The 22,512-nt window shown below is 42.0% G+C and overlaps 1 protein-coding gene across 4 annotated transcripts in view; it reads left to right on the top strand.

Annotated features, from left to right (window-relative positions):
• Window positions 1-22,512, top strand: part of HSF1 (heat shock transcription factor 1) — a 68,540-nt gene that overhangs the window by 31,080 nt on the left and 14,948 nt on the right. For all 4 annotated transcript variants that reach the window (XM_020994835.2, XM_020994834.2, XM_020994837.2 and 1 more), the window contains exons 2-4: window positions 9,609-9,717; window positions 14,713-14,849; window positions 15,802-15,926. In XM_020994835.2, coding sequence (XP_020850494.1) covers window positions 9,609-9,717; window positions 14,713-14,849; window positions 15,802-15,926 — 371 coding nt within the window. The remainder of the gene's footprint in view (window positions 1-9,608; window positions 9,718-14,712; window positions 14,850-15,801; window positions 15,927-22,512) is intronic.

The raw sequence follows: 22,512 nt of genomic DNA, 5'->3' as shown, positions 1-22,512 counted from the left end.
TGGCATTAAGAGGCTGCCACAATCTGCCCTGCCCCCCACTTTTCTAGATTTTTCTTTGGTCATCCACTTGCATATAATCTGTACTCTGACCAAATTCAACCACTCACTGTTCTCCATAAAAATCTAATGCTTTCCCATTTCTCATCCTTTGCCCTTCTCTCTCCACTTGCCTGGTGAAATCCTACCGATCCTTCAAGTTGTAATTCAAGTGCTAATTCCTCCATGATTCCTACCACTAATAGATGTATTCTCTCCCTCCTCTGAACCCTTATAATACATTATACCAAATAAGTTAACATTTTAAGTTCTTTGCAGACTTTAAAGTGTTATATAAATGTCAGCAGTTATCTGTTACCCCCTCAAGGCCCTTATCTCACATTGTCTCCTACTGTAGTATGTGTTCCTGTTTTATATCTCCTGCTGGACTCTCCTGTCAAGTCTTGTTCTGATTCCTTATCATTGTATAGTGGTATAACCTAGGGTTCCTGAGAGCTAAACCAAAGGAATACAAGCTCTGGCAAGTTCGACCATGCTTAAAAGGCTTCAGGTGCAAGCCTAACAGGTTATGTCTGCTGTCCAGCCTATCTGAGCACAGACATACATAAACAGGCTGATCAGTTCTTTGGCCATGAAGCAAAAATATAAAATGACCTTCAGTCCCCTCGGACCCTTTTCCATTTCTGCCATTCCAGGTGACAGAGAGTGTTAAGAATCACACAGTTTGTAGACAATAAGCACTCAACATATGATCTCTAAATGTGACATCCTTATCCAGTGACCAGTGAATCAACATATAACGGCAGGAACGAAATACCAATATTGGAATTGTCTATATGAATGAAACCAGAAGGTATAAGGAAGTTGCATCATCATGGAAGGATGAGTTAGATTCTCCTTGAAAGACAAATAAAGGAGTTGACAGGGTCAATTTTATCCTGTCCAAAAGCAAGTAAAAATGTCATTTCATGGAACACTTTATCATCTTGGTTTGTAGTGCCCGTGATTTGCAAAAGCAAAGATTACCATGAAGATAGTTGTAGCTTACTCACCAATATCAGTCACAGATGATAAGAAATTTGATTAACTTGATGAGTCCCTCCAAATTAAATCAATATATTTTTTAATACTCAGGAATTTCATTGTAAAGGTGTCAATAGGGGAAAACAGCAGAAAGAAAATTGGAAAATATGGCTCAAGATCAAGAAATGAAAGGCCAGTCTTTCAACCTTAAATAGAAGCCTCCTTCGAGAAAAATAAGGAAGTAGTGTACATGGTGAGCACCAAATAACATCACAGAAAGTAAAACTGACAGAAAAAAAGTGGTTTTAAATCAGTTGTCTGAGAGCCATTCCCCAGTAAATAAATGGTCAAAGGAATTGAACGAGGAGCTTTCAAAAGAAGAACTCAAGGGGCAGCTAGGTGGTGCAGTGGATAGAGCACTGGCCCTGGATTCAGGAGGACCTGAGTTCAAAATCCAGCCTCGGACACATAACACTTACTAGCTGTGTGACCCTGGGCAAGTCACTTAACCCCATTGCCTAGCCAAAACAAAACAAAAAAAAGAACTCAACCTCTAAACAACCAGATGAGAAAATCCTTCAAATTACTGTTAGAGAAATACAGCTTAAAACAACTCTGAGGTTCTACCTCACACTCATCACGTTGTCATAGATGACCAGAAAAGGAAGATGACAGTTTTTAGAAGGGCTACTCAAGGTCAAGTACACTGTTGATGGAGTATGAATAAGTCCAGCCATTCTGGAAAACATTTTGGAGTTGTACCCAAAAGTCACTCACTGCATTGTGCATACTTTGACCCAGGGATACCATATAACTCAATTATGGTTTCAGAAGACTGGTGGTAAAGCATACCCTTCCTGTATCTTAGCAGAGGAGCAATAGGTACAGGAGGTACAAAAAGAAACATGTATTTACAGACATAATATGCTTGAATTGCTTTTCTTGACTCCTTTTTTGAGAGGGCTTCTCTCTTGCTGACAAAGATCCATATAGTCAAAGCTGTGTTCTTTCCCAGTGGCAGTGTGTGGTTCTGATAGTTGGATTATAAGGAAAGCTGAGCACCACAGATTTGACGCTTTTGAATTGCGGTGCTGAAGAAGACTTTTGAGAGTCCCTTGGAGAGCAAGGAGATCAAATCCATCAATACTTAAAGAAATTAAGTATTTATATCCATTGTTATGGATATAAAGTATATCCAGTATTATAATATCCATTGGAAGAACAAATAATGAAGCTGAAACTTAAATAGTTTGGCCAGCATAATGAGAAAGACTCATTGGAAAAGATCCTGATTTGGGGAAGGATTGAAGGCACAAAGAGAAGAAAACAGCAGAGAATGAGATGGATAGATAGTTTCATGGAAGCAATTAATATGAGCCTTGGTAGACTTTAGGAGATAGTGGAACATAGAAGGGCCTAGTGTGCTGTGATCCATGAGGTCATAAAGAATTGGATGTGACTAATTGAACAACTAGCTTTCTTTCTGGTAGGTTAGGAATTGGTGAGTGACAACAATGATACTAAAAAAAAAAAAAGAAAATGAATGAGTAAAAAAACTTTTTAAGTGCTAGATTTATTTATTTTTCTGAACTTCACAAACATTCACTAAAATGAGCACTTCTATATATATATAGTAAAACAGAGGGTTATATATAAAGCCGAGACTCTTTTTTACAGCTTAAACTGTACTAAGCACTGGGGGTACAGATTTTTAAAATGAGATGACCTCAGCTATCGAAGAGCTTACATTCTTATAGAGATAGGCAACATGGGGGAGGGTTGTTCAGGTGTCGTGGAAAAGCAGGCACCTCCACATCTATTTCATGTCATCTTAATTGATAAAACCATTCTAAAGTTGAACTATTGAGCTATTTGATGACGCTAAGGACTCTGTAGGTCCCTGCAGAGATGGAGAATTTTCTGTCCCAGGTCCTCAATCGCTGTGCCTGCCAAGGAAAGATAGGAGCTGCAGCAACTGGAGGCACAGGTCCCATCTCCACAAGGGCTGTTTCCCAGGACAGTGACTGCTAGGGCCAGGCAAGAAGGAGCAGCATTGAAATATGCTCCCTCTCCTTCCCCCCCCACCAAAAAAAAAGAGAGAAAGAAACTCAGAAGGTGACAGACAAGGAAGGCAGTTTTGTTACTATTGTTTATATTTAATATATACTTTTAAGTAAGTATATAAACAGATTTGCAGCTTAATATACAGTGCTCTTTAATCTTTACTGAAATGTTCATGGTTGACTTTTATATTCAAAATAAAAATGAAAATTTTAAAATAAAATAAATCATCTGGATAGTCACATAATTGATTTATTGCAGCAGAGATAAAAATTAACACCAGCCTGACATATCTAAACAATCTTTTGACTCCACAAAGTGAGAAAGGGGATAAGTGGACAGATGTCATCATGGACTCTTAGCATTTCCCATAGATGATGCCAGTATACAGCAATTGTCACAATGAAGAGACCAACAGATCCTGTAGACCACCTCACCCAGCAGCCATCTGACCTGCTTGACATCTGGGGACAGTGTTCCAGACTAGTTTAGGATATAAACTCATTTGCAAAATCTTATAGAGGATGATGGCAGAAAATTTCGAGCAGTATCACTTTATATATAAGACTAAGAAACAATTCAAAGGAAAACCAGTTTTTAGAAAGCTTGGCTTAAGACCTGTTTAAACCAGATCATCCAAAGAGCATTTGTTGAAGCTTGAAGCTTCAAACAAAAAAAAATGAAAAAAATCCAGAGCCGTCACGCTTGGATTCTCTCTGTCTGTGATTCGAGGAAACAGAAGTGACACTTTAAGAAAGTAAAGGAAAGAACAGCCCAAGTATATGAACCCAGCCAAGTATATGCAAATGTATATGTGTGTTATATGCTGCTGGAAGTTACCTAATTTTCAAGACATAATGGCAGTGGTTTCCAAACTGCATGTGATGATACCACTCTCCTCTTTTTTTTTTTAATACAAAAATTGTCCCTCCTCAGCACTTTTCATATGATAATCTAGGAAAATAATTTTCTTAGTTCAAATTCTGTTCAAATAAAATTAAGAACATTAGACTCTGTGACAGCACGAAAAATGTACAGATTTATTGAAAAATCCTCTAATTTTCATGTTTATAATTTATGAACTTAACAGTATAGTATATAAGTGATCTTGTTTGGATGAAAATTTATCAGAATAATTATGCATTAAATTGATGTTGCTACTCGTAATTATTTTTCACTACTAATTAAGATTGATATTTTGTCTGGATGACAGCTATCACAGAAAACTGTCTCACCCAAATAAAATATTGCAGATGATGGTAAAAATTTGTCACTTTGATAAACCAAAGAGCTCTTAACTTACCTGTGTAGTGGGTTTGGATTGTTCTTTTTTCTTTCCTTTTTTCTTTTTTTTTTTTAAGCAATAAGGGTTAAATGACTTGCCCAGAGTCACACAGAGGCTAATAAGTGTCTGAGGCCAGATTTGAACTCAAGCCCTCCTGACTCCACGGCCAGTGCTCTATCCGCTACACCACCTAATTGCCCCTTCATTATATTTTTCGATAGAAGTGATTGTGAAGCATGCAGCATATCCAGATTGCACAAAAAAGCCACATTTTATACCAACATTGAGCTCCATCACTAGAGTCCAAAACAATTCTCCCACATTCATTAAAAAATTTTTTTCAATTATAATGAAATTTTCTCCTAATACTGCATTGAGAAAGAACATATTTTCCCTAAAGTCATTTATAATATTGTTTCTAGGCTATCAAGTAAGCATCTATAGCTACATCTGTTCCTTCACCTATTCATACTACAAAATAGAAAGAATTTAATTTCTCAGTTAATTGATTACAAAGGTCTTCTGACATATGGACAGTTGTCCTTCCCACTCTGTTATATCTGCAGGTGGAACCATTTAGAGTGCTTTGCATTGTTTCAACTATATCAGTAGTTATAGGTAGCACCAATATTTCTCTTATCAAATGCTGCTTTTTACATTTAGCATTTCCTGCTACTTATACTATGCCTATTTCTTTTTCTTTTAGTTTTAGCTACCCTGGTGGATTTTTCTCTTCTAAGTAATTGTTTATTTATTCATCACGAAGGGATATTATCTCACTAATAAAATGTATTTACAATAAAAATGTGGCAACTAAAGTGCTGAAAATTTCCATTATAATTCTTCTTGGGTTATATCAGTTTTTAAAGTTGCAGGGTTTTTTGTGAACTAGCTTATTATATTGCAGTGACCAAAATGAATTACATTGAGAAATATAATGACTTATGGTGCTTTAAATTCCAGCACTAGGGTTGTTTCACTTTGAGCTTACGCGTTCCATGTCAGTTGTAGTAAGCAAAGTGGCATAACTCATCTATGACATAAGCCTACAATAACTGACAGTGACGGTGGCAGATCCCCTTGCATTGAAATTTGACACAGGCTGATTCACGTGTGACCTTGCTTGGGTGTGCCCTGTTAGATGTTTGATGCCCTGTGGCAGAGTAAAGTGAATCTAACTGTCTATTGGTACGTGTCACATTAGTCTCTTGTTAACTTTGCTTTTAAATTTGTTTTCAGTTAAATCAGTGCCTTATTAATTTTCCAGTATATAAAGTGTGCTGGAAAATACCCAGTTATTTTGACTGTCGTTTATTGACACCACCCCAAGAAAGTTTCATACCTCCTTACCATAGAGGCGTGCCCCCTGATTTGAAAAGCTCTTTTAAAAAGATCAATTCTTAAGATGTCTGAAAGAGGGGAACAGTAGTAAATATTTAGAAGAAATCACTGACTGCATTACTGCATGGGGGAAAGCAGTCAGGAGAGCAGCAGTATGCAACCCCCTGTATTCTTTGTTTCACATCTCTACAAAATCTTTGGGAATAATCTGTATTGTTATTAATGGCATCTTTGATAAAAATAGGAGAGGGCATTAGGCATGCTCTTCTAATGATATTTTCCAGCAGACCAGATCTTTACACCACATCATTGAAAGATTCAAAGAAAACAAGATCCCACTGTGCTTATTGTTAGTTGACCACAAAAAAAGTATTTGACTTGGTAGAAGAAAACACAGGCGCAGGCTTTCCAAACAATGTGTTTTCCATTCCCTGTGTTTAAGGTCATTTGAGATTCCTTAACAAATATAACAGAGAGAACTTTATTCAGTGATTTTCCTGATTGATCTAAGTCTCAATTAGTACAAGTGATGCATCGCCTGAAGTACTATCATGTATTTAAATTCACTCTATTTGTTACTATAATTATGTAAAATATGATCATTGGTCCCAGCCCAGTGGAAATGTGCTGTAAAAATTCAAATAATATGACCACTTTGGGGAATTTATTACTTGCACACTAATAGGGACCTAGCTGTATTGGTGTCTAGGAATATACACACTCAAAAGAGTTCAGCCTAACAATCTGGGTAGGAAAAACCAAGTGAGTGAACACTGTCCTGATTGTGATCTCCATCAGTACATGTATCTTGTCCAGACACTAAAAATGGATGCAGTGACCTGAGTTACATTTGAAAAGTTAGAAGAAAGTAGACTGAATGGGACTTGGGAAAGAGTCCCAGACTTTTCCTTGAAACAAAAATCCATCTGTTTCACACCAGTATTCTCCCAGTAATGTTGTATGTCTGGAAGTCATGTAGTACGACAGTTTCCAGGTGTCATAATTGAGAGCAAGTTGAAGGACTATGGAGAAACAAATGATTGGCATAAATAAACTATGCCATATTTTAATGCATAAGAAGTGGGGGGGCATGTTATAAGAGATGTCTGACAGGAAGAGGAGATTGACCAGTCCTGTAGCAAGAATAAGGGGTAACACGTGGTCTGAAGGAGCTTGGCATTGGTACCCACGTAATGTTCAGATGCAGAGGGTGGTCCCTTAAGCAGGATTTTTGGAAGGATATGGACAAAAGTATGGAGAAAGTATGGTTTGGTTACAAGCTACAGCTTTGAAAATAGCCACACCGGCAAAATCACAGCTCTGTGGAAGAATTCAGAGTAGACTATTAGCATCTTGAGAGTAGGGTTTACATTATTTTTTTATAGCTACATAATCATGCTTAGGGCATGGATGGAATAGTAGAATAATGGACATTTTTTCATCAGTTAAAGGTTTACAAAGCCTTTTATAGGACTTTGTCTCATTTTACTGGAAAAATTGAGACCGTCTGTCAGAAGCTCCCTCTCTTCTTTAGGCCCTTCCACCTCATCATTATCCTGTCCTCTCCTAACTGAGATGACATATGTATATCACTTTGCAAACTTTAAAACACTATATTAATGCTAGCTATTGTTAATTACTCCAGTCTCAAAAGTAGAAGGTAGTCTTTTTCCTTACTACCAACAGTACCCCCATTTGGGCCCTTAAGCCTCTTGTCATCTTAGGGAACTTGCCTCTTCATACCTCTTCTTTTGAATTTTCAGTCTCTATCCGCTGGTTCTTTCTCTTATTTGTTGTTGTTGAATCATTTTTTAGTAATGTCTGACTCTTTGTGACCTCATTTGGGGTTTTCTTGGCAAAGATGCTAAAGTGTTTGCCATTTCCTTCTCTAGCTTATTTTACAAATAAAGAACCCGAGGCAAACAGGGTTGAGTGATTTGTCCAGGGTCACACAGCTAGTAGGTGTCTGAGGCCAGATTTCAACTTGGGGCTTCCTAACTCCAGGCCTGGCACTGTATCCACTGCACTACTTACCTGCCCTGTGTTTCTACTTAGCAGTGCCTAGAACATAGTAGGGACGGCCTTAGTAGTTGTCTTTTGCTTGTTGCTTGTGAATACAGGGAGAATACAGTTTTCTTTCTGGGCATCTGAGCAGTAGTGCTAGGGAATCTCTTCTTACTTGTAAGCCAGAAGCTTAGGGCTTAGGGCCTGCCTGACTGTTGCCTGGTCTGCAGTATGGCAGAAGGAGAGGTGGAACTAGGGCAAACCTTGCTCATGAAAGGAAATCTGTTACAAATTGTGCCCCATTGCAGAAAATGTTCTAACCAGGTTTTGTAGACATTGTGATTTTTTTTTGTCTTATTTATTTCCTACTTCATGTGTCAGAAAAATATCTACGTTTTACTGCTCAAAACATTGCCATTGGTTTTCCTCCTGAATAGTTGAAATACAGATTTCATTTTGGGGGGCAGCCCGTTTGTCTGACAGGACAGTGCTCTTGGGGGGGAAAATGCCTAAGGAAAGGGGGAGGTTAAATTTCCCAGAAGAGGAGTGATTGTGGTTCATTCATTTCAGTCATGTCTGACTCTTCGTGACCCCATTTGGAGTTTTCTTAGCAAAGATATTGGAATGTCTTGCCATGTCCTTCTCCAGCTCATTTTACAGATGAGAAAGCTGAGGCAAACAGGGTGAAATGACTTACCCAGGGTCACACGGCTAGTAAATGTCTGAGGCCACATTTGAATTCAGGCCTGGCACTCTATCCGCTGAGCTGCCTAGCTTCCCAGAGGAGGGGAACCTAATGTAAAAGCAGGCATTTAAATGCCTAAGATGTGTTAGCCTGACCTTCAGGAAGGAAGGAAACTAGCATTTATTAGACACCTGCTTTGTGCCAGGCACTGTGCTAAGCACTTCAGAAGGTAGGTAGGTGCTATTGTGACACCCTCCCCGCCCTTTACATGTGTGGGAACTGAAACACTCAGAGGTTCAATGGCTTGCCCAGGGTCATGCAGCTAGAAAATGTCTTATGCCTGATTTGAACTCAGCTCTTCTTGCCTTCAGGCCCATTGCTCTCTATTCCTTTGCACTTCCCAGCTGCCTCACAGAAGCCCACTGGGCTTTCTGCTGGTGCCTGGAAGTAACCCCAGTTCTTGCCTAGACTTTCCAAAGTTCACTGCCTGCCACGGCCTACATGCCAAGACTGATTTGAGTTGTAGGCTATGAGATCTTTGTTTTTGAGGCTGGCTTCTGATATGGTCTCTTCAGGTGCCTAGGGTCAGTGGGAGTTGGAGCCCATCACCTTGCATTTTGTATGAAAGTCCTTTCACTGGAAGAGGCCCAGAATGGTTCTGGGTAGAGCAGGGGCAGCCAGGAGAAATCAATGGATTCATGGGGGTTGTGCCAAATAGAGGGAACCTTTGTAACTGATAACTTTCCAAGCAGGACATGGACTTGCCTCTTTTTTTTTTTTTCATTCAGTTTACTTTTTATGGGTATATATAATATTTTAAATAAAACAATGTCAGTAATGGATAACATTTTTCATCCTAAGTCCTTCAGATGGATCATTGTATTTCTGAGAATAGCTGTCATTCACAGCTGATCATCTTACATTATTGCTGTACCTTTTTACACAGTACATTCATTTTGCATCAGCCTATGCAAAATGGGCTTGCTTTTTAACTGAGCCTTCTGCTAGCCCTCAGCTTTTAGTCTGTCCAGTATGGGGATTGTGTTCCTGCTTACTGTCAAGATTACAGTGAAGATACCAGTGAATGATGTCCCTTGGGCTCCTAGGCCCCATGCGGGCAGGAGGGAAGGAAAGTAAGAGACAGGGAGCGGTTGACCTCTGTTCCCTGCCACATGTCCACCACTAACTCCCCTCTGCTTTATTTCTCCACAGAGTGGGAATAGCTTCCATGTTTTTGACCAAGGCCAGTTTGCCAAGGAGGTGCTGCCAAAGTACTTCAAGCACAACAACATGGCCAGCTTCGTTCGGCAACTCAATATGTGTGAGTAATGCTGGGGGTGGGGAAATCCAGGCCCTTGGACAGCAGGCCCTTCCCCTTCTATTCTCTTAGGAGTGGCAGCCAGGCCAGAGTGGCAGAGCTAGAGAAGGAAGGGAGGTGCTGTAGCTCCCGGTCTCTTTGGGGGACAAGACGAGCATGGCATGATGAAACACAAAGAGGCTAGACCGAGCCCAGGCTCTTCAGCTTCTGGTTCTGGCCCTGCTTCCACCGGCAGGCTGGCTGCAAGATGCAGAGTGACTTCCTGAACTTCTCTATCAAAGGGAAAGAATCACCTGGGTGATTTCTCAGGTTACTTCCAATACTAAAATGATTCTGGCAGCAGTCTCTAGGATTAGTAGTGGTCCTCCAGAGCTTGATTTCAGGGGTCCTGCAATTTTGCTGATATGGGTACCCCCCTCCACAGCAGCTCAGATCTCTCCAGGTTTTCTCAGCAATGCGTAGACCTCCATGCAGGGCCAGCACAGCACCAGCACGTCAGAGGTCTTCGACCTCTAGATTATGCTTTGTGAGGACCAGTAGAGCATTTGGCCTATGCCAACAGTCATGTCTTGCTCTTGCCAGACAGATGGCCTGGCTCCTTCAAGCACACATCTCCTTGAAGATGGAGTGACCACTAAGCTGTCATAGGCCAGATAGTAGGCGTTTTTCATCCATTTAGTTTTTCCTAAATTGACTGGTAAGCCAGTCTCTTTTAAGATCATGGCTGTCATTGAGGAAACCATAGTGTGTTCTCTGTAGGACTTGATGCAGCCAGCACATCATCCATAAGTTGGACCTTCTAGAGATCCTTACTTTCTATAGAAAAAATAGCTCTTGCATTTGAATATCTTCAGTGACAGCATTAAACACTTTTGGAAAGAATACATCTCCCTGTTTTATGCCTCCATTGATGTTGATAATCAGAGAAATGTTTTTCAGTAAATCTTGTGTGATCTTAACATATGCCTGAGAAACTCCTTGTTGAAGGAAAACCTTTAAAGCCATGTTTGGATTTTACCATGCCCAAGGCTTTGGTGGGATTTTTTAGTTTTTGTGTATTCCCTGCATCTTTTTCATTGGTAACTGTTGTTATCTCAGCTGCCTTTGGGGATATTAAAATCATCCCTGATTTGTTTTATCATCCTTTTGTTTAGGTGGCCAGGGATGGGGAACCTGCAGCCTCAAGGCCACGTGTGGCCCTTTGACTGAATCCAAACCTCACAGAACAAATCCCCTTAATAAAAGAATTTGTTCTGTAAAACTTGGACTCAGTCAAAAGGCTACCTAGAAGGACCTAGAAGGCCACATATGGCCTCAAGGCCACAGGTCCCCCATCCTTGCCTCTTTAAGAGTTCTTATAAATATATGCCTCAACTCCAGATGAAACATGCTGCTCACCTCCTGATAGAGAAATGACAGTTAGCATATAGATAGACAGATAGATAGATAGATAGATAGATAGATAGATAGATAGATAGATAGATAGATAGATAGATAGATAGATATGTATTTAGGGAGGCAGGGAGGAACATGGCCAGTGTGGGAATTTGTTTTGTTTGACTATGTGTGCTTGTAACAGGTTTTGTTTTTCTTGCTGTCTCAATTGGGGGAGGAAAGTAGGAGGGAGAGAATGAGGATCTGAAAATAAAAATTTAATTTGATACTTTAGGATTTCAAGTTTATGCAGCATCCAGCATGGATTTCTCTGGTGTATATCTTTTCTGATCCTGCCACTCTTCCTTAATTTGCTTTTTTTTCTTTCCTTCTTCTCATTTTTTGGGGAGTGGGGATGGGGTGAGGGGAGACTGGAATTGTCCCTATTTTTTCCAACCTGGAATTGAAGTAGCCCCTCAGAGCCCAGATCCCAATAGTTATGTACTTAAAAGTTATAACCTGCTCCATTATTCTCACCTAGGCCGGTTTATCCATCCTCAGACAGCTTGGTGACCTTCAGCCCTTGAGGACTCACCATATTGGGGTCACACTTAATACTGACACCTTTTTGGCTTTAGGCCTGCTACAGCTTAGAATTCCCAAACTCAAGCAATCCATCAGCCTCAGCCTCCCCAGCAGAGGAGCCCAGAGCTTCATGTTTCTGAAACAATTTCTAATTCATAACACTGAAGATTGAAGTTTTAGGGTCCAAATGTGATGCTTCATCTGTCACTGATTATGAAAATAGATCCGTATAAAAATTTTGACAAATTCAATTCATTTTGTCTATTGTGCTTCTGCCAGTTTTATCTATTAATATTCTTTGATGATATGACTCATTTGGTTTTCAAGCCAAATTTTCTGTAGACTTGTTTTTACTTTCACCATTTCATAAAACGATATTGCTTGTAATCTTCTACCATCCTCCTCCATCTGAACTGGTGTTGCCCTTGATTGGCATGTCTGTCTGCTTGACAGTGAGATCAAGCATTTGCTGGTTAAGGCAGTTTCAAGCTGCCTTTGGCCAACTCCTTGTAGCAGCTGTTTTACTTTGGTTGAACTCTAATAGAAAATGGTGATACTCAAGGTCAACATCTTTGCCTTCCATTTCTCTGTATATGGTGTCAAAGTTTATTTGAATAGATCGAGTCAAAGCTCCCAGTGTCATCTTCTCATCTTTGACCTTTCTTCTAATTTATTGATTTTGACCTCTGATGTACCTCATCATGAGAGAGAGTTTATTCTAATTTGACCCCCATATCAGTAACCAGTTATTTACTGCTTAAGTTAGTAGTCAGTTTCACTTTTTTGCAATGTTTGGTGCTCACCATGTCCAATAGCTTCTGACTTTAGTTTGAAATAAAATATTCATGATGTGTGGGCATGAAACTTCCAAGTAGTCTACAAACCTTTGGCCATTTTTGTTTCTTTAACCAGAACTGTGTTTTCCAATACATTTTTTATTGTTCCTTTCCTTATTTAGCCTGAAGGATCAGCTGATTAATAGTTCGTATTAGAGTGCTAGAAGCAACTACATGAAAGAGACACAAGGCTAGAGGTGTTTTTTAAAAGGATATTCAGGATCAACCAGAAAACAACAGTCCTATAATCCCATTCCCATCAGCCCCAAAGTGACAATCCAATTTATCACAGCTGGCCCAACCTAAATCAGTCATCTTCACCCCTTGAGTATGCTTCACTTCCATTTATCCAAAGAGTAAACATTAAGCAGAGTATCACCTCATCACTGAGCCAGCCTACTCACCCTTCTGTGGATGAAGGGGAAGAGCTGAAAGGAAAACACCAGCATCTTGTCTTGGGACATTGTCTTTGTCTTGTGTTCTGATATTCACTGCAGTTTAGCCTTGAATATCTTTACTTTAAGGAGTATGTGGTTTCAGGGAACTGAAACACAAACACAACAGATGTAATGGTATTTTCTTTAGTGAGAAAAGGAGGTATAGCAGGACCCAGGAAGAATGGAACATTGCTGCCCATATAAGTGGCATCGGTCTGCAGACTAATAGTTCAGCTGTCTTTGTCCACATCCCTTAACTTCACGTTGTAGACAATGAACAAAAACCAAGACTGACTTTGGAAGAGCTTGTCTGGTTCTTCTCAGAATGCCTCTATCTTTGTGTTATGTAAACATGTTGGTACAAACTTCAGGTATCTTTGTCATGATCTTTTTGCTCCAGCTCATCATGAGAACTACAAGATATGATGACCAAGTGTCCCATGATGTGTTTTCTGTTGTCTTTGGGTATATAATGAAACTGGCTTCTTTGCTCCCCAGGCAGACTCTTTGATGCAACCCTTCCATTTGGCTGCAGCTTCCTTTTTTTTTTTTTATTACAGAGGACATCAGTATTGGTTTGGTTGTCCTCTTTACAATAGTGTGTCAATTCAGTAATCACTGGACAGAGCCCTCATAGAGTAGTACTTGGCAGTCATGTTTATAAAGTCTGGAAACTAAAGGTGAAAATACCTTCTGCCCACTTCTCTGCCACCATCGCTGAAGAAGCAGAGGGAGATGGAATAGACTTGGGGACCAGTTTTTATTTTTGTTTCATATGTGCCATAGTCAAAGAATTCATCATCTAGCCTCCAACCTATTCCATTCTTAGCTTAGTTAAGCCTTGAACAGCAGTCTTTTGCCAGAGCTTTATATAAGCTAAGCATTCTCAGAATGATAGGACTTAGTAGAAGTTAGTGTTCTGCTTGCATAGCCTTCAAAAACTCAGGATCACCTTCACACCACAATGAGGCATTTGTAGAACATACGTGTTAATACAACAGACACTTCTCAAGTCCTTGCTGTGGACCAAGCTGCCCTTGCCATGCAATGGGGACAAAAATTGTACCTAAAACCCCATGCCCTAAATTAAGCGATACAGGTTATGATTGCTCTTCATGGGCAAGAGGCATCAACAAGTACTGTAATAGTCAAGTCAGTTTTAGGGAGAAATCCTCAGCCCTGAAGGATGAATAGGATTTGCTGAGGGAAAAAACTGGAAGGTTTTCAAGCTAATACCAGATGGTGGAGTCAGGATACAAAAAGATCTTGACAAGCAAGAACATTGAGCTAAATCTAATAAGATGAAATTTAATAAAGATAAATGTAAAGACTTAATACTTGAGTTCCAAAAAATCTACTTCACAGGTACAAGATAGGTGTGTGGGTAAATAGTGTTTCATCTGAAAAAGATCTGGGGATTTTAATGGGCTGGAGACAATATGAGTCAGCAGTGTAATCCAGAAGCTAAGAAAGCCAAGGTAAACTTTAGCTGTATTAGGAGAGGCCCAGTCCCTCCTAGGGGTTGATAGCTTTTCTGTGCCCCTCTCCTGCCCCAGTCAGACCCTAATTGGAGCATTGTAGACAGTGTAGGAAGGACTTTGATGCGATGGTGCCTCCTTCCCCATCACTATTGAGGGGGGACCTTTATGAAGTGCCTTAAGTATTGAGGGTGTTGCCCTGGTTTCTCCTTCTTCCTAAAGACATGGCATGGAAAAGAATGTGTAGATGCCCCTGACCTTTGTTTCTCTTCCTTCTTTATGATACAGATGGTTTTCGGAAGGTTGTCCACATTGAACAAGGTGGCCTGGTGAAGCCAGAGAAAGATGACACAGAGTTTCAGCACCCGTTCTTTATCCGGGGCCAAGAGCAGCTCTTGGAGAACATCAAGAGGAAAGTGACCAGTGTAAGTCCCTGTCCCTCCCATTCTCACTGAGCCCCTGCAGCCCACGACAACATGGGCAGACCTACCCTGAAGTGCCCTTTGGTGGCCTGGGGCCACTTTGCTGCAGCTTCTATGTTTCTCGGGGCAAAGACACTTTGGGACAGCCCTGAGGTAGTGTCTGGGCTGAGGCAGAGTGGCTCTTCTTCTTCCTTTCCCTTCTGCCTATTAAGCTAGGTCACCTCTGTGGGGCTTTCCTTCCCCAAAGTGCTTCTGAACTACACTAGAACCTGAGTCAGGATTGGAGTTCCTGGGGTGTGGTACCTAGGCTCCCTCCCTGCGCTCCCTCTCTTTAGCCTCCCTACATGTATGGGTAAAGGCAGGCCAGAATCAGGAGCCCTGTAATGTCGAGTGGGAGGCAGCTAATTAGAGCATACTATTTCTATACTACTATGTAGCCAGAGAAGCATTTCCAGTTCCTGCTAAAAATGGAGGCAGTGTCCAAGCTAGCTTGGGGCTAAGGAAGAGCCCCAAGGACCCCAAGCCCCATTCAGTCTCCCCCCCCCCCCCCCGCACATATTGCTAGAGGCCAGATATGCTGGGAAGCTGCCACTTCAGCTTCAACAGCTCCTTGCACACTCTCTCCACATTAACTTAGTGGTCAGATTGCTTTATTCCCAGGGTACTTGAAAACGAAATACTCTATGGATATAAATATATATTTCTGTGTGTATGCATGCATAACCAGCCTGGTCATACTCCACCTTCCTTCCTTTGCTCTGAGCTGAAGGGTCCCCTCAGGCCACCATAGGTACCATGGGAAAAAACCATAAAATCCAAAAGGCCTTGCTGTCCACATCTCCTGAACACTGGTTTTCAGGCCTGCGTCAAGCTCACTGGGTTAGTGTGGGTCCTAACAAAGGCCAGGATTGGATGAGGGACCTCATTGACTCAGTCCATCTTCTCATGCCCCCAGGTCTCCAGCATAAAGCATGAGGATATAAAGGTCCGACAGGACAACGTCACCAAGCTGCTAACGGATGTTCAGATGATGAAGGGCAAACAGGAGAGTATGGACTCAAAGCTCATGGCCATGAAACAGTAAGTACCCATGGCAGGGAGAGAGGGGAGTAGAGAGGGAAATAGGTGGCAAATGGTTGCCTGCTTGGGGATTATGAGCACGTGGCCAGTATTCCTGGGTTTGGTGAAGGGGGTGGGTTAGTGAGCCATTTGGGATAGGGTTAGATTCATTTTTCTCACCCTCTTCCCCACCTCCACCCTGAGAGCCTGCCGTGACCTGACAAGGTGACTGAAAGACCATGTGCTCAGGCCCCAGGTAGCACCGTATTGAGCTGACATGCCACTGCCTTCCTTATATTTGGGGAAGCCATCTAAGATGCAAACAGCACCTCCTTTCTCACCCTGCCTTTTGGAGTCAGTCCCCGTTCTTCCTGCTCTGCCCACCCACCCCAGCACCATGGTGTTGGGCCTTGGAAGTTTATCCTGTCCTTATAATTATTGTCTTTCTGGCAGAGTCCAGTGCAGAATTTTCAGGGATGACTCTGCTTTGTGTTTGATTCCCTGCTTGAAAAGTTGTTTCTTAAGAGAGACCTTTTCCCCCTTCAATCTTTCTAGAGTCTCTATGCCATTCAAAGCATTTTGGCCCTTAGGGTATGAGGAAAGCCTAGAAGAGTCAGATCAGGGTCTTGGCTGCCAAGTTGAAGCGTCAGAGGATCATAGATTTAGAGTTAAAAGGGATTTTAAAGGTCAACCAACCCTATTCCTTCTCACGTCAGGTGTGGACAAGAGAGAGAGAAGCCTCACTGAGTCAGTTCTCCTGGTCTCAGCTCTGCCAGCCCTTGGGAGAAGGATCTGTAGGCTTTTCTCCTTTATCCCAGAACTTCTTCTGTCTAAGTCCCTGACCATCATCTCTCTGTACTTGTCTTTGAAACAAGAGTCCTCCCCATAGAGTAATTAGCCAAGATTTTTTTTTTTAGCTTCCTTTTGTGTCCTCAGAGATAGCCAGTCCCCGGGGACTGAGAAAGGAACAGTGCCCAGAGGGGCCTGCAACTTATCAGATATGGACTTTGGAAAAGGAATGGGGCACCTACATTTGCTGTCTGCCTTTTTGAAAGGAGATAGAGTAAAACCCTGGATGTTTCAGTAACAACAACAGCTTCCCTTCTTTCCAGAAAAGAAAATGTTTGGTTTTGGTTGCCAGTTATTTGTCATTTCTCTGAAGTATGAGTCAGCACTCTAAAATGCCCCTAGGGCCTAGAGCCCTTGTATTTGTGGAGGAAGATTTGCTTCTTGGGGCAAGCAGTCAGGGAACAGCTGTTCCCACCTTAATTCTTCCAACTCAGAAAGAAAGGTACACTCTGCTGCTATCAATCTCCTAGGGTGACCTGCTGGCTAGGGAGACCTTTACCAATCTCAGCCTGGAGACTTGTTCTCTGCTTCGCTGGGACATGGTCCAGGTGCTTTTGAAAATGCTGACAAGAGTCCTGTGTCCTGGTTCAAGTTCCTCCATAAGTCTTCTCTGTATTTTTCAAGTTTTATCCCACTATTTTATCTACATTCTGTGCTCCAGCCACATGGAATGAAACATACTTGGATCTTTCCTGCCCCCGTCTCTGTTCATTCTGCTCCAGTGACTGGGGTGCCCTCTTGTTTCTCCCTTTTCAAATATCTCCCCTTCAAGGGCCAGCTCAAATGCTACCTTCAGGAAGCCTTCTTTCATCCCTGCCAATGAGAAATGATCTCTCCTTCCTCTGACCAACATAGCATCTCTATCGTATTTATATTTATCTGTGTAAGTGTTTGATCTCCTCTCCCCCGCCCTCTCCATGAGCTCCCTAAGAGCCAGGGCCTGGCCTTGTTCATTTTTGTATGAAAAAGATCTATTTCAGAACAGGGTCTTTGCAGATAATAAACATCAGTAAGTGTTTGTAGATTTAAGCCAGGTTTTGAAAGAGTCGTGAAGGATAAGAAAGCAAGGTTCTTAGGCATAGAGGACTCAAGAGGCCGATGTTTTAGTCTAGGCTCTGCCACTGACCAGCTCTGTGACTTTGGACAGGTTGCTTTTCCTCTCTGGGTCTGTTTTTTCGTGAAGGTATTAGGCTAAGTAATTACTTCCAGTTCTGATCCTCTGTGAGTACTGTAAAATCTGCAACAGATTTCATAGGCAGTCACAGGAAATAGTATGTAGTTGTCAAACTGAATTAGAAATCATTTCATCCATCCACATTTTACAGATGAGGAAACTGAGGTCCAGTGGAATGAAATGACTTGTCCAAGGTTACACAAGTAGCAAGTGGCAGAGGTGGAATTTTAACCCAGAGTCTGTGAACTCAAAGAACAGTGATCCACAGCCTTATGCTGCTTCTCCTTTCCAAAGAAGTAAAGGCAGGGCTTGATAGTAGACTGGTTAGAGGAGCTAAAGGAGGGGAAAGAGACCAAATGACTGTTGTATCCTGCATGTGAGATTAGAGATTTGATAGCAACTCTATTACAGTAAAGCCCAGGAGTTTGCATGGTGATGGTGGCCTTTAGCTCCAGCAAGAGTGGGTAGAGTATCCATTTAAAACTAGAAGACTGATCCAGCCCAAGGCTATCATTTTATAGATGAACAAGCTTGAGGCCCAACAACAGGTTAAATGACTCATCTGTGGTCATATGGAGGTGACATCACTGGAGCAAGATTGGATCTTATATACTCTGAGTCCAAATCTAGCCTTCCTGCCTCCTGCTCCTGTGCCGTGCTGCTTCTCAAGCTCAGATTTCTTTGCCCTCAAGGCTCTCCAGTGTCTCATCCTGCCAGCCTACCTTTCAAATCTTCTATTTCTCCTAAGTTGCAGGCAGGGATTACTCTCTCTGCCCAAAACACAGCTTGCACTTTCCTACCTTCATACCTAGAATGTTCTCCCCATCCTCTCTTCCTTGTTAATTCCTATGCATTATAGAAAATTTCAGAGATTTTTTCTGGAAGAAATCTTAGAGCACATCTTCTCATGGGTTTATAAATTTAGAACTGACTTTTGAGGTGATATGGTCCAGTCCACAAAGGATACATGGACCCAGCAGTAATCTGCTTTCTCTAGTGCAACATTATCATTTATAAGCAAACTTCCTCATTTAGTAGAGGAGGATACTTGGGCCCAGAGAGGTTAGTTCAAAGTCATATAGGTCATAAGTGGCATAGCCAAATTTTGAATCTGGATCCTCTCACTCCAAATCCTGGGCTCTTTCCATTATACCTCCTTTAACAGCTATCAAGATCCTTCAGAAGGATCTGTGAAGTAGCCGGAGGATTGAGGAAGAGAGATCTTTCAGCTGCCAAGCAGGGCCAGGGCAAAGAGTATCATAAATACTGACATTGCAGAGAGTCATAGCAACAACTACTCCAACATGTCACGGTATTTTGCAAATGAGAAAATAGTCCCAGAGACAGGAATGGACTTGCTTAGTGGCAGAACTAGAACTTGCAACATGGCCTGGTGCTCTGAGTTGTCAGGAAGACCTCTTACCCTGGCTGGCCTCCTCTCTTCTCCCCGCTACCCACCTAGTTCTTTTCCATTCTCTCTCACTTCATACACCTCCCTCCATTCCTCATTTCTTTCACAGGCCATCACCCTGCATTGACTACAGTGTCCTATCTCCCCTGACTCTTGTGGGTTGAATCAGTTGATCTCCGTACTATCCTCTGTGCCTAAGAACCTTGCTTTCTTATCCTTGACGACTCTTTCAAAACTTGGCTTAAATCCTGTCTTCTGTAGGAGTCTTTGCCGGCACCTCCACTGCTGATGCTTTCCCTCTAGCATAACCTTCCTCATAGACTGGTTATATCTTCTTGTAGATACAGTTTTTTGCATATTAGCAAAATTATTAGCATCTTGGCTTCCTCTGGATAAACAGTGTTTTTGCCTTTCTCTAAGCCCAGAGCTTAGCCTATTGACAGAATAAGTGCTTAATAAGCACTTGTTAACTAACTCTCCTCCCTTCCCTGCCCTGCAGAAGCTTGTGCTCCTGGCTTCCCCTGGCAGCTTGGAGGAAGCCTGAGAGAGGCTCCACTCTCCAGTCAGCTCTTCTCCTCCTCCCTCCCCAGCCCCCAGTCTCTGCTACAGTAGAAGTGGAGGACAGGGGAACCTGGGCATGCATAATAAATCCTGAGATCGAAGCCCTCACATGCCCTGTCCAAGGAAAAGTCCTTGGGTGCCCATCCTTAAGCCATACCATGGCCAGCTGAGTAGCAAAGTAGGTATCATGCTGAGCTAGGAGTCTAGGAAACCCTTACTATCTGTGTGACCCCAGACAAGTCACTTAACCTCTGCCTCAGTTTTCCTCCTCTATAAAATGAGGATAATAATAGTACCTACCTTGCAGTGTTGTTGTGAGGATCAAATAAGAAAATGTGGGGAATTTACTTTGCTAACTTTTTAAAACATTCTATAAATGTTAGCTGTTGTTACAGCAAACATCTGACCATAACCTTCAGAGCTTATACCTTCCCCCATCTCTGTCAAACCTAGCTTGGCCTCCTCTGGCCCCACACCCTATTTTTCCTAGCTTCTTTTTTTTTCCCTCTTGTTGTTACTCCATTGCTGTCGGTATTGTAACATCTCTCATATTGGACACTGTGTCCCCCTGAGTACCCTACGCTCCCTAGAGAGAGGCCTCCTGCAGCATACTCCACAGAACAGCTGAGAACTAGAGAAGGTGTGACAACTGGCCAACAATTAAGACAATATGTTTCCTCTAAAACCCAACTGTTGGGAGCATGAAATTCATGTGGGGAAATTCCCCTTCGATCTGGTTCTTTGAGCCCAGACCATACTCTCCTTCTCCATTACTACAAATTCCCTCGGCCCATATAACTCACACAGCTTTGTACTTCCAGGGATGTTGCTTCATCTTCTTTAACCTTTGACATATGTGCCTGTCTCCCCTCTCTCTGTACTAGAGTCCCAAGCCCCTATGGAATGTTCCTATATAGTCTTCAAGCCAGGCAGCCCTTGTCAGTTCCCAAAGTGAAGTTTCCACCATCATTTCATCTACTGCCCATTGAATCCTAGGAGGCAAGCTCCAGACATCATTATAAATAATGAGGAAATGTAAACAGAACCCTCACACCTTCACGGCCATATCCCAGGGACATGACTTTTATCACCTCTTCCCCAGTCCAAGGATAGTTATTTTCTATCACATGTGCATTTGCAGCTTGATAGGAAACTTCTTGGTATTTCACAATCTCCCCCACAAGCACTCATGTGACATTCAGCTAAGAAAGCAGACCATACCATTTAATGCCCTTATTCCCAACCCACAGATGTAACCTGTAGTGGGACCAGGGCATTTTCCCCCAACCTTGTAGAGTTGTTCTCAATCAGGGGCTTCACCTGTTGGCTCTTGAACATTCCAGAGAAAATTACCTCAAAACATCCTGTCATCTACTCAGGGTTTACAGAGCCTACTATAGCTTCTACAGTTGGCCCCTGAAGAGAGAGTAAGGACATTTGGTTCCTTCCGACCCTATCACTAGTCGTGGGGCTAGACCCTCTGATTTTCCTGGCCTTACTAGGCTTAAGTTGTGGCTGAAGGGACCTAGAGGTAAATATCATAACAGTTCTTCATTTCCTCATAGCAGTTGTGAGATCCATAAGGAGGTTCATGTCCATATGAATTGAGGCACAATCCTGCCTGGACATAAGGTAATGGATTAAATCATCTCTAAGACCTCTTCCTCTGGCCAAAAATGATGCTGGGTTAAACCCTAGAGGACCCCACCTCCCTTCATTCCCCAAAATATTCCATTAAAGTGCTAGAAATTCGTAAGTAGGAACATTAAGAAAGAAAAATGGCTATAAACTCCTCCAGTCCAAAACTACACAAGAAGACAGCCAGAAATTTGTTCTGAGTGGAATCAGGGATACATAGGATACACAAATGTGTAAGCAACCTAGACCCATAGCAGGAGACAGTACCAGAGCAGCACCTGGGATCTGGCAAGTCTGCTAATAGCTCAGTAGATATGTGGTTGGGGCTGTCAGGGTCAAAACAAAGAATAGCTTGGGTTGGGGGGTGGGGGGGCCAGGCGGACACAGCTGGGCTAAAACCTAAATCAGACCACCAAGAGACTGAGTCAAAACCCAGAATAACTACAGAGGGCAGGACTTAGTCTTAGCAACCAAGCAAGGCCTCCCTGTACCATGCAAAAGGAATAATAATAGCAGCCAGTGTTTATTATAGCACTTTAAGGTTTGTAAAGCACTTTACGTGTATTCTCTCATCTGATCCTCAAAAATCCTATGTGGTAGGTTCTTTACAAATGAAGAAACAGTCTGAGAAAGGTGGATTTGCCCAGGTCATACAGCTAGTAAGTATCTGAGATAGGATTTAAACTCAAGTCTTCCTAACTCCAAGGCTACTGGAGCACCTTAGTACAGGAGGGAGCAGGGTCTGACCCAAACAAAAAGCCCTAATCCAGAAACTGAGGCTGGAGATAGGTGTATGCAGAAGAAAATACACAATGAAGAAATAGTGTGGATGGAGAGTAATTCCACAGCAAATCCAAGTAGAGCCTTAGAGAAAACAATGACCTGGCCACAAGGACAAGAACAACGACTGTGAGCAAGAAGTGAAGTGAAAGAGGAAAAACTGTGATGTGAAATGAAATAAGAGCTAGGGCAGA

Source organism: Phascolarctos cinereus, unplaced genomic scaffold (genome assembly GCF_003287225.1).
Source record: "Phascolarctos cinereus isolate Bilbo 61053 unplaced genomic scaffold, phaCin_HiC Scaffold_4;HRSCAF=312, whole genome shotgun sequence".
In the NCBI taxonomy this organism is placed as follows: Eukaryota; Metazoa; Chordata; class Mammalia; order Diprotodontia; family Phascolarctidae; genus Phascolarctos; species Phascolarctos cinereus.
Note: the sequence above shows the minus strand (reverse complement) of the source record. Positions and strands in the feature narration are given on the sequence as shown.